At 42.8% G+C, this 12662-nt stretch overlaps 1 protein-coding gene across 2 annotated transcripts in view; it reads left to right on the top strand.

Annotated features, from left to right (window-relative positions):
- Positions 1-9896, top strand: part of LOC115196581 (ATP-dependent Clp protease ATP-binding subunit clpX-like, mitochondrial) — a 27128-nt gene extending 17232 nt beyond the window's left edge. For both annotated transcript variants that reach the window (XM_029757424.1, XM_029757425.1), the window contains 6 exons: positions 277-365; positions 1684-1848; positions 3856-4155; positions 5936-6028; positions 6262-6368; positions 8061-9896. In XM_029757424.1, coding sequence (XP_029613284.1) covers positions 277-365; positions 1684-1848; positions 3856-4155; positions 5936-6028; positions 6262-6368; positions 8061-8154 — 848 coding nt within the window. In that variant the 3' untranslated portion in view covers positions 8155-9896. The remainder of the gene's footprint in view (positions 1-276; positions 366-1683; positions 1849-3855; positions 4156-5935; positions 6029-6261; positions 6369-8060) is intronic.
- Positions 9897-12662: the final 2766 nt, after the last annotated feature.

Below are 12662 nucleotides of genomic sequence, written 5' to 3'. Positions count from 1 at the left end.
TATTGAATCAGGGGTGTGAATACTTATGTAAATTAGATATTTCTGTATTTTTATTTTATATATATATATATATATTCAAAGATTTCTAAAAACATGTTTTCACTTTGTCATTATGGGGTAGATCGGTGAGGAAAAAGAAAAAAAAAATATTGAAACCATTTTGAATTCAGGCTGTAACACAACAAAATGTTGAATAAGTCCAGGGAATAATTTCATGAAGGAACTAAAAGTAATTTTACCTACCTTTAGTTGAATGTAAAATGTCTCCATGTCCAGGCATTGTGTTTCTGGATGAGGTGGATAAGATCGGCAGTGTTCCTGGAATCCACCAGCTCAGAGATGTAGGAGGAGAAGGTGTACAACAGGCCAGTACTCAACACAACTCTACTTTATTATCCCAAGCTTAGGAAAGTCATTCGGTCAACTTTATAGTAGTGTCCAGACATACACAAAATATTAAGAACGCCTGCTCTTTCCATGACACAGACTGACCAGGTGAAATCTATGATCCCTTATTGATGTCACTTGTTAAATCCACTTCCAACAGTGTAGATGAAGGGGAGGAGACAGGTTAAATACATTATATATATATTTTTTTAAGCTTTGAGACAATCGTTTTATTTTAACTAGGCAAGTCAGTTAAGAAAAAAGTCTTATTTACAATGACAGCCTAGGAACAGTGGGTTAACTGCCTTGTTCAGTGGGCAGAACGACAGATTTTTACCTTGTCAGCTCGGGGATTTGATCTAGCAACCTTTTGGTTACTGGCTCAACTCTCTATCCACTAGGCTACCTGCCGCCCTCATAGATTGTGTGTGTGTGTAATTCAGAGGGTGAATGGGGAAGATAAAAGATTTAAGTGCCTTTGAACAGGGTATGGTAGTAGATGCCAAGCACACTGGTTTGTGTCAAGAACTGCAACGCTGCTGAGTTTTTCATGCTCAACAGTTTCCCGTGTGTATCAAGAATGGTCCACCACCCAAAGGACATCCAGACAACTTGACACAACTGTGGGAAGCATTGGAGTCAACATGGGCCCAGCATCCCTGTGGAACGCTTTCAACACCTTGTGGAATCCATGCCCTGATGAGTTGAGGCCATTCTGAGGGAAAAAGGGGGTGGCAACTCAATATTAGTGAGGTATTCCTAATGTTTGGTAAACTTATTCTACAGCAACAGTTGTGCACTAGATGCCTCTAATGATGACTTTATTTGTATCCATTAGAAAAGTCTTTGTGTCATGCAGCATGCCAGCATACGGATGGATGGCTATTCACATATCTGATGTACAGCACATCGCAAACATTACATACCTGACCCAATCCAGCCCGTCGGCTGGATTGAGAGGCCAGAACATAATTACAAATAATTTATAGAATGTAAATTGACTGAAAGAAGCCCAAAGAGAGATGTTTGACTAAAACAATCATTTCAAACCTTAATTACATTTGTAAACAATCATGTTTTTCTATTACGTATGGGAATACTTGAACAGATGACACTTGTAGCTGAATTCCAGGGATTTTTACACTCTTTTATATCCAACAATGAAATTTGTTAATGAAATATATATTTATTTATTTTTTCTCCGTGAACTTTAGGGGGCCAGCTGGGCAACCCTGTTGTAGAGCGTTTACCTAATGGGATGTGTTAGTGATTGACGTGGTGTGTTTTTGAATGTAGGGCCTGTTGAAACTCCTGGAGGGCTCGATCGTGAACGTTCCAGAGAAGAACTCCAGGAAGTTGAGAGGAGAGACGGTGCAGGTGGACACCACTAACATCCTGTTCGTAGCGTCAGGAGCCTTCAACGGACTCGACAGAATCGTCAGCAGACGAAAGAATGAAAAGGTTAGTAAGAAAAAAATATATATAATTTCCCCCTTTTTTTTTTTTTCTATCGACCCAGAACTGTAAAACTGCTGCAGTCCCGTGACTATTTATTCTGTTTCATTGGTTTTCTAAAGAGACTCGGTCAGTAGAGTATCTCTAGTCTGAGCAATCTTAGTTTACGTATTTGTCCGTTTTAAAGGGGAAATCTGCAGTTTCTACATCCATTTTAATAATAATATATTAATTCTTGAAAAATATAGCTAAATAAATAAATGCCTCATGAGTTCAACAGTCGTATCCCATCAGAACCTAGTCTGAACAAAAATATAAACCCAACATGCAACAATTTCTACGTTTTTACTGAGTTACAGGTCATATAAGGAAATCAGTCAATTTAAATAAATTCATTAGGCCCTAATCTATGGATTTGACATAACTGGGAATACAGATATTCATCTGTTGGTCACAGATACCTTAAACAAAAGTAGGGGTGTGGATCAGAAAACCAGTCAGTATCTGGTGTGACCACCATTTGCCTCATGCAGCGTGACACATCTGGGGCAGCAGGTGGTTAGAGCGTTGGGCCAGGTTGCTGGATCGAATCCCAGAGCTGACAAGGTAAAAATCTGTCGTTCTGCCACCTGAACAAGGCAGTTAACCCACTGTTCCCCGGTAGGCCGTCATTGTAAATAAGAATTTGTTCTTAACTGACTTGCCTAGTTAAATAAAATAAAAAAATCTCTTTCGCATAGAATTGATCAGGCTGTTGATTGTGGAATGTCGTCCCACTCCCCTTCAATGGCTGTGCCAAGTTGCTAGATATTGGCGGGAACTGGAACACGCTGTTGTACAAATCGATCCAGAGCATCCCAAACATGCTCAATGGGTGACATGTCTGGTGAGTATGCAGGCCATGGAAGAACTGGGACATTTTCAGCTTCCAGGAATTGTGTACAGATCCTTGCGGCATGGAGCTTTGCATTATCATGCTGAAACATGAAGTGATGGCGGTGGATGAATGTCACAACAATGGGCCTCAGGATCTCGTCACGGTATCTCTGTATTCAAATTGATAAAATGCAATTTTGTACATTGTCCGGAACGTATGCCTGCCATAACCCCACTGCCACCGTGGGGAACTCTGTTCACAACATTGACATCAGCAAGCCACTCACCCACACAACGCCATACACTGCCTGGTACAGTTGAAATTTGGATTCATCTGTGAAGAGCACACTTCTCCAGCACGACAGTGGCCATCGAAGGTGAGAATTTGCCCACTGAAGTCAGTTACAACGCCGAACTGCAGTCCGGTCAAGACCCCTGGTGAGGACGACGAGCACGCAGATGAGCTTCCCTGAGACGGTTTCTGACAGTTTGCGCAGAAATTCTTTGATTGTGCGAAACCCACACGCTTTCATCAGCTGTCCGTGTGTCTGGTCTCAGACGATCCTGCAGGTGTAGAATCTGGATGTGGAGGTCCTGGGTCCGTGGTTCATGTGGTCTGTGGTTGTGAGCCCGGTTGGACGTACTGACAAATTCTATAAAATGATGTTGGAGGCGGCTTATGGTAGAGAAATTAACATTAAATTCTCTTGCAACAGCTCTAGTGGATATTCCTGCCTGTTAGCATGCCAATTGCACGTTCCCTCAACTTGAGACATCTGTGGCATTGTGTTGTGTGACACGAACTTCACATTTTAAAGTGGCCTTTTATTGTCCCCCAGCACAAGGTGCACTTGTGTAATGATCATGCTGTATTTAATCAGCTTGTTGATATGCCACACCTGTCAGGTGGATGAATTATCTTGGCAAAGGAGAAATGCTCAGTAACGGGGATGTAAACAAATTTTGTTATTGTTTCAACTTCTGATTACCGCTTTAATGTATTTTCATCAGTGGAACATGATTTGTGTAGGCCTCTCCAGATGACGTCAGTGCTTTAGACCACATGTGTTTTCCTCTCCTCCCTGGTCCCCCTCCGCCTATGTAGTACCTGTTACCTTTCTTTTTTTCTTCTTCTAGTACCTAGGCTTTGGCACACCATCCAACATGGGTAAGGGACGCCGAGCGGCGGCGGCAGCCGACCAGGCCAACAGCAGTGAACAGACAGACATGGTGGCGGAGATAGAGGAGAAGGACCGGCTGCTGAAGCTCGTGGAGGCCCGGGACCTCATTGAGTTTGGGATGATTCCGGAGTTTGTAGGGCGTCTGCCTGTGGTGGTGCCTCTACACAGTCTGGATGAAGAGACGCTGGTCCGTATCCTGACAGAACCACGCAACGCTGTCATACCCCAGTACCAGGCCCTGTTCAACATGGACAAGGTTAGTAGTAGTAGAACCATCCAACACTGTCATACCCCAGTACCAGGCCCTGTTCAACATGGACAAGGTTAGTAGTAGTAACTAGATGGTAACTTTACATGAAGTAAAGTTGTGGGGATTGCTTTAAAAGTAGTAGTAGTCTCAGTACCAGGCTCTTTTCAGCATGGACAAGGTGAGGAAGGAAAGTCCTTTCTCAGGACTGGAAGAACATTTCTACTGCTGAGAATCTACAATCTCTTTCTTTCTCTCTCTCTTTCCCTCTCTCTTTTTCTCAATTCAATTCGCTTTATTGGCATGACGTAACAATGTACATATTGCCAAACGCTTATTTTGGATATTTACAATATAAAAATGAGAATCAAAATTGTCAACGGGACAACAGTAACAACAATAACCAAGGGTCAAAATAACCATACATTCAACAATAACAATAAGCATACAGTTGAGGACATGTGCAGGTTGATTGGTCTGTCAGACACTGTCCCTCATCTTATGGCAGGCAGCAATGTAGAGCGCTGCCAACACACAGCTCTCTGCGTCCTCCCCCAACAGGACGGGTAGCCTATCCTCATCAGAGAGGTCTTTGAAACCTTGAATAAGGGCTTCACATTTGGGGAAATTACACTCTAATTGTTTTATATTTTTTACATTTTGTCAGGAAATGCAGCTCCGTCTCAGGTTCTGCTGTTGTGCAGTGGTTGCACAGCCTTTCCTCTACAGGGAGACAGGTTTCCTGTGTCTACCCTTCTCAATGGCAAGGCTGTGCTCACTGAGCCTGTACTTTGTCAAGGTTTTTCTAAGGTTTTGATCATTAACCACGGTCAAATATTTAGCCACGGTGTACTGCATTTTGCTTTGTGCTTGTGTTTCCCAATAAGCAATGTAGTTTTGTTTTGACTGTGTTGTAATTTGGTTTATTCTGATTGATTGGATGTTCTGGTCCTGAGGCTTCAGTGTGTTAGTAGAACAGGTTTGTGAACTCAGGACCAGCTGGATGAGGGTCCTGAGGCTTCAGTGTGTTAGTAGAACAGGTTTGTGAACTCAGCCCCAGGACCAGCTGGATGAGGGTCCTGAGGCTTCAGTGTGTTAGTAGAACAGGTTTGTGAGCTCAGCCCCAGGACCAGCTGGATGAGGGTCCTTAGGCTTCAGTGTGTTAGTAGAACAGGTTTGTGAACTCAGCCCCAGGACCAGCTGGATGAGGGGACTCTTTTCTTTGCTCAGCTCTTGGCATTGCAGGGCTTGGTAATGATATGAGAGGGGGGTCACTGTATTTTCGATGTTTCCAAAACTTAATTGCTCTTTTTTGAGTTTTTATTATTAGTGGATATTGGCCTAATTCTGCCCTGCATGCATTGTTTGTAGTTTTCCTCTGGACATGTTGGAGAATCTTACATAACTCTACATGCAGGGTTTCAATGGGGTGTTTGTCCCATTTGATGAAATCTTGTTTTGCAAGTGGACCCCACACCCCGCTGCCATAAAGTGCAATTGATTCAATTAGTTTTAGCCAAATTTTAATAGGTATTTCAATTGGAATTTGCTTTTTAATGGTGTAGAATTCTGTATTTTTCTCTCTCTCTCTCAGCTGCTCACAGGACTGCTGGCTACTTAGCAGACACAAACTAGACATAATATTGTCATTATCAAGGATGTGTTTGTCATGTTTAGTCTAGCCCAAGTCTTTGGATGTGCATATCACATTCGCTCTGCCTCTGTGTCTCTGTTCCTGTTTTAACCTCTTGTGTTCCTCTCGCTCTCTCTGTCTCTCTGATTGTTCCAGTGTGAACTGAATGTAACCACAGATGCTCTGAGGGCCATCGCCAAGCTGGCTCTGGAGAGGAAGACAGGAGCCCGAGGCCTGAGGTCCATCATGGTCAGTCAATACAATGTGCTCAGTTCCTAGAAGTTGGGTGTTTTTGAGTCTTATCAGCAGTAACAATATACAAACACTGGATTCAGTTGCTGATGGTAAATCTAAGCGGTATTTCTAGTGACTTCTGTGACACTGTAATGAAGGTGAGATTAATTCATTCCTATACCATGTCTTGTTTCAGTTTTCTGACACCTACTGTGTGAAATATGTCTATTTTCTTTTTTTAAAAACAGGAGAAGCTTCTTCTGGAGCCCATGTTCGATGTGCCATGTTCAGACATCATGTCTGTGGAGTTAACCCAGGACGTCGTCCAGGGAAAATCAGAGCCACAATATGTCAGGTTAGTCAGCACCTGTTTTGGTTCTTATTGGCTTCGTAGTGTCTTTGTTTATTGCTTGTACGTATCTCTTGCCAGGCCAGGATTTAAATGACTTGCCTAGTTAAGTAAAAGTTACATTTCAATAGATGAATAACAACCATATAATTCTGTTGGTAGAGTACAAGTCAAACGTTTGGACACACCTTGTCATTCAAGGGTTTTTTTATTTATTTTTTTACTATTTTCTACAGTGTAGAATAATAGTGAAGACATCAAAACTATGAATTAACACATGGAATCATGTAGTAACCAAAAAAAGTGTGAAACAAATGAAAATATATTGGGTTGAGGTTGGGTGATTGTGGAGGCCAGGTCATCTGATGCAGCACTCCATCACTCTCCTTCTTGGTCAAATAGCCCTTACACAGCCTGGAGGTATGTGTTGGGTCATTGACCTGTTGAAAAACAAATGATAGTCCCACTAAGTGTAAACCAGATGGGACGGCGTATCGCTGCAGAATGCTGTGGTAGCCATGCTGGTTAAGTGTGCCATGAATTCTAAATAAATCACAGACAGTGTCACCAGCAAAGCACCTCACACCACCTCCTCCATGCTTCACGGTGGGAACTACACTCTGCTTCTCACAGAGACACTGTAGTTGGAACCAAAAATCTCAAATTTGGACTCATAAGACCAAAGGACACATTTCCACTGGTTTAATGTCCATTGTTTGTGTTTCTTGGCCCAAGAAAGTCTCTTCTTCTTATTGGTGTCCTTTAGTAGTGGTTTCTTTGCAGCAATTTGACCATGAAGGCCTGATTCACGCAGTCTCCTCTAAACAGTTGATGTTGAGATGTGTCTGTTACTTGAACTCTGTGAAGCATTTATTTGGGCTGCAATTTCTGAGGCTGGTAACTCTAATGAACTTATCCTCTGCAGCAGAGGTAACTCTGGGTCTTCCTTTCCTGTGGCGGTCATAATGAGAGCCAGTTTCAGCATGGTTTTTGTGACTGCAACTGAAGAAACATTCTAAGTTCTTGACATTTTCCGAATTGACTGACCTTCATGTCTTAAAGTAATGATGGACTGTCGTTTCTCTTTGCTTATTTGAGCAGTTCTTGCCATAATATGGACTTAGCCCTATTTGGTAAAAGACATCTTCTGTATACCACCCCTACCATGTCACGACACAACTGATTGGCTCAAATGCATTAAGAAGGAAAGAGATTCCACAAATGTACTTTTAACGAGGCACACCTGATAATTGAAATGCATTCCAGGTGACTACCTCATGAAGCTGGTTGAGAGAATGCCAAGAGTGTGCAAAGCTGTCATCAAGTCAAAGGGTGCTTACTTTGAAGAATCTGAAATATAAAATATATTTTGATTTCTTTAACACTTTTTTGGTTACTACAGGATTCCATATGTGTTATTTCATAGTGTTGATGTCTTCACTGTTATTCTACAATGTAGAAAATAGTTAAAAAAAATAAGAAAAACCCTTGAATGAGTAGGCGTGCCTAAACTTTTGACTGGTACTTTATGTTAAGAACAGAACCCTGAGTACATGGGAACTTCAGGTCAGGTTTCAGTAATGTTCCCAACATCTCCACAACCACTATTACTGTCTCTCTCTCTCTCTCTCTCTGTCTGTGTGCATACCTAACCCAAAGAGTGTTTGCTAAATGCTTCAAATGTAACTATATTACCAGGGCTCCAGTGAAGGAGGAAGCCGAGGAGGACTATGACTCTGGTATTGAAGAGGAGAACTGGCCCAGACAGGTGGACGCAGCAGCTAACAACTGATCTGATCCACCTTGATCTTTTTACTGACACTCATTTTCAAGAACCGCTATAGAATTTACACACAGTGTAATCTAGAATCATTAGAACACCTTCTAGAACCTTTTTGGAAGCCAGATGTGGGTTCTTTGAGTTCCAGCCCCCCCCCCCAGCTACTGAAACTACAACATGAAGAAACCGTTTCTTGACCTTTCTCTCTCTCTCTGTGTTTTCATAAGGAACAACTAGGATGTGAGATCTGTTGGTCCTGTGAATCAAATGGTAGTTGTTTAGTTACGAATGAAGGGCCACTAACAACATGGGCCTTTTTATATAGTATATATATTTTCCATCTTTGGGGATTGCCTTTTATCTATCTTAAGAGAATGCAATTTGTATTCTAAATGATTTTAAATGGGTGATTGTGTTCTTTCCTATTGTGTTGTGATGGCAGGTTGAAGTGGCAAAGGCAACACATATAACATGATTGGGATCAGCCAGGGAAACAAGTATAACGTGAATGGGATCAGCCAGGGAAACATGTATAATGTGAATGGGATCAGCCAGGGAAACATGTATAACGTGAATGGGATCAGCCAGGGAAACATGTATAACGTGAATGGGATCAGCCAGGGAAACAAGTATAATGTGAATGGGATCAGCCAGGGAAACAAGTATAATGTGAATGGGATCAGCCAGGGAAACAAGTATAATGTGAATGGGATCAGCCAGGGAAACATGTATAATGTGAATATGATCAGCCAGGGAAACATGTATAACGTGAATGGGATCAGCCAGGGAAACATGTATAATGTGATTGGGATCAGCCAGGGAAACAAGTATAACGTGAATGGGATCAGCCAGGGAAACATGTATAACGTGAATGGGATCAGCCAGGGAAACATGTATAACGTGAATGGGATCAGCCAGGGAAACATGTATAATGTGAATATGATCAGCCAGGGAAACATGTATAACGTGAATGGGATCAGCCAGGGAAACATGTATAATGTGATTGGGATCAGCCAGGGAAACAAGTATAACGTGAATGGGATCAGCCAGGGAAACACAACGTGAATGGGATCAGCCAGGGAAACATGTATAATGTGAATGGGATCAGCCAGGGAAACATGTATAATGTGAATGGGATCAGCCAGTTCACATTGTTGAACTTATTTTACTGATTACATTGTGTCAGGAAAACTTGAATCAAGTCCAGTAGTATTGGAACCCAGGTCTGGTCACCGGAGCATAATAATATTCCATAATATATATAATACACATAATATTCCATAATATTATATAATATATATATAATACACAATATTCCATAATAATATTATATAATACACATAATATTCCATGATGAGCATATTGTTTTTCTATGGTGTTAAATTACTGCAACAACAAAAAAACTAAAACATTCTGCCACTAATTTAAGTCCATATCTCCTCGTATCCACCATGATACTAACGGTGTGTTCATAATGAACTGTGCTGTGTATGTTTAAACATTAAACATCAGGGCTGCTGAGTTAATGTTGATGATCTTGTATTACAGGAACACGCCTGTAATAGTGATTATCAGTGTACTACACGCCAGACCGGCACAACAGTACGGGCTTGAGTCCAAAATGGTACCCTATTCGTCTAGGGCCCTCTGATCAAAAGTAGTGCACTATATAGGGAATAGGGTGCCATTTCAGACGCTGAATGTTTTGATTGTAGTAGTGACATAAAAATAAATAAAAAAACCTGTCAAGAATGGTTATTTTGCTTGTCTACTGTCTCTAACCTCACAGGATTACCGGTGGATCAATATCAAGTAAGGCAAAGGGACGGACGGTATTCAAAACAAAATGGGGTTTGTGTTGCTGATCCAGGACCAGGTCCCACTTGTCCATATAATAGTATTTATTACAATCTAAAAGGCTCCACTGATCCAAGATCAGACGTCTTTCTCGGAGACTTTGTGAATACGGGCAAAGTTCTCTGAATATGGGTTTCCCTTTGCTCTGGGTCGGGCTTTACAAATCCCCACCTCACCTTTTGTAGTTATGCTTCAGTATGTCACGTTACTAAAAGCAACAAAGTCTTTACTACTTCTGTTCACACTGAACCATGCTGTTCAATGTCTTCGTAATGCTGTATGTACACTAATAGATTAACATTCATCAGGTTTCTACCTTGTTTGTGTTTGCTTTCAGTCCCCCCCCAGTCAACGCTCTCCTCAAAGCTAAATGATAACATGTAAAACACCCCAGTTGTGATTGTTTTAAATATCATAAATAAAATGTATATCTCTCTTACTGTCAATGTAGATTGTTTAAAAGCTTCTCTGTGCTATTTTGTTCAAACTCCACTTGCAATGCCATGTGGCACCACTGAGGGGCGCCATGACTACCATGTCATGTGACACCACTGAGGGGCGCCATGACTACCATGCCATGTGACACCACTGAGGGGCGCCATGACTACCATACCATGTGACACCACTGAGGGGCGCCATGACTACAATGCCCTGTGACACCACTGAGGGGCGCCATGACTACCATGCCATGTGACACCACTGAGGGGCGCCATGACTACCATGCCATGTGACACCACTGAGGGGCGCCATGACTACTGAGGGGCGCCATGACTACCATGTCATGTGACACCACTGAGGGGCGCCATAACTACTGAGGGGCGCCATGACTACCATGCCATGTGACACCACTGAGGGGCGCCATGACTACCATGCCATGTGACACCACTGAGGGGCGCCATGACTACCATGCCATGTGACACCACTGAGGGGCGCCATGACTACCATGCCATGTGACACCACTGAGGGGCGCCATGACTACCATGGCTCTACCTCCACGTCAGAGAGCAGAACTGGCCATGCAGCTCAATGACAACCATTGTTATTTAACCATTATTTAACCATTATTTAACCATTATTTAACCAGGAAAAGCCCATTTAGACCCAGAGTCTCTTTTTCAAGGGAAACCTGTCCAAGAAGGCAGCAACAATCAATACATTACAGAATTAAAACATACAACAACATGATCCAGCCTAAAAAAAAGCATTTACACTCCTCTTTAACAGAGTCTCCCATCAATATTTAAAATTAATTCAGTGGCACTGACATATCTAGATGAAGCATGGATTGTAGACTATTCCATGTCTCTGGTGCACAAGAAGAGAAGGTAGTCTTGCCTAATACTGTGAATGTCCTGGGGACTTTAAGTAGCAGACCAGGTATGGTAACATAGCAACCACCTAGCAGACCGGGTATGGTAACATAGCAACCAGCTAGCAGACCAGGTATGGTAACATAGCAACCACCCAGCAGACCGGGTATGGTAACATAGCAACCACCTAGCAGACCGGGTATGATAACATAGCAACCAGCTAGCAGACCAGGTATGGTAACATAGCAACCACCTAGCAGACCGGGTATGGTAACATAGCAACCAGCTAGCAGACGGTATGGTAACATAGCAACCAGCTAGCAGACTGGGTATGGTAACATAGCAACCACCCAGCAGACCGGGTATGGTAACATAGCAACCAGCTAGCAGACCGGGTGTGGTAACATAGCAACCACCTAGCAGACCAGGTATGGTAACATAGCAACCACCCAGCAGACCGGGTATGGTAACATAGCAACCACCTAGCAGACCAGGTATGGTAACATAGCAAGCACCTAGCAGACCGGGTATGGTAACATAGCAACCACCTAGCAGACCGGGTATGGTAACATAGCAACCACCTAGCAGACCGGGTATGGTAACATAGCAACCAGCTAGCAGACCAGATATGGTAACATAGCAACCAGCTAGCAGACCAGATATGGTAACATAGCAACCAGCTAGCAGACCGGATATGGTAACATAGCAACCAGCTAGCAGACCGGATATGGTAACATAACAACCAGCTAGCAGACCGGATATGGTAACATAGCAACCAGCTAGCAGACCAGATATGGTAACATAGCAACCAGCTAGCAGACCGGATATGGTAACATAGCAATCAGCTAGCAGACCGGATATGGTAACTGCTGGTGGTGAAGGAGACCAGACTACGGAGGTAAAGAGGGAGTTTACCCAAAATAACTTTGTAGATGAACACATACAAATGTATCTTTCTGCACGTATAAAGTGAGGTCCAACCTACCATTTGGTACAAGGTGCAAAGGCGGCTGAGTGACTTGGCATTTGTAATAATGCGCAACGATGCATGATTAACCGAGTCCAGTCTCTGGTAGACAGAGGAGGCTGCATGATAAACAGAGTCCAGTCTCTGTAAGACAGAGGAGGCTGCATGATAAACAGAGTCCAGTCTCTGTAAGACAGAGGAGGCTGCATGATAAACAGAGTCCAGTCTCTGTAAGACAGAGGAGGCTGCATGATAAACAGAGTCCAGTCTCTATAAGACAGAGGAGGCCGCATGATAAACAGAGTCCAGTCTCTGGTAGACAGAGGAGGCTGTATGATAAACAGAGTCCAGTCTCTGGTAGACAGAGGAGGCTGCATGATTAACCG

The sequence above is a fragment of the Salmo trutta genome, chromosome 7 (assembly GCF_901001165.1).
Source record: "Salmo trutta chromosome 7, fSalTru1.1, whole genome shotgun sequence".
NCBI classification, from domain to species: domain Eukaryota; kingdom Metazoa; phylum Chordata; class Actinopteri; order Salmoniformes; family Salmonidae; genus Salmo; species Salmo trutta.
This window is presented reverse-complemented; position numbering and strand designations above follow the sequence as displayed.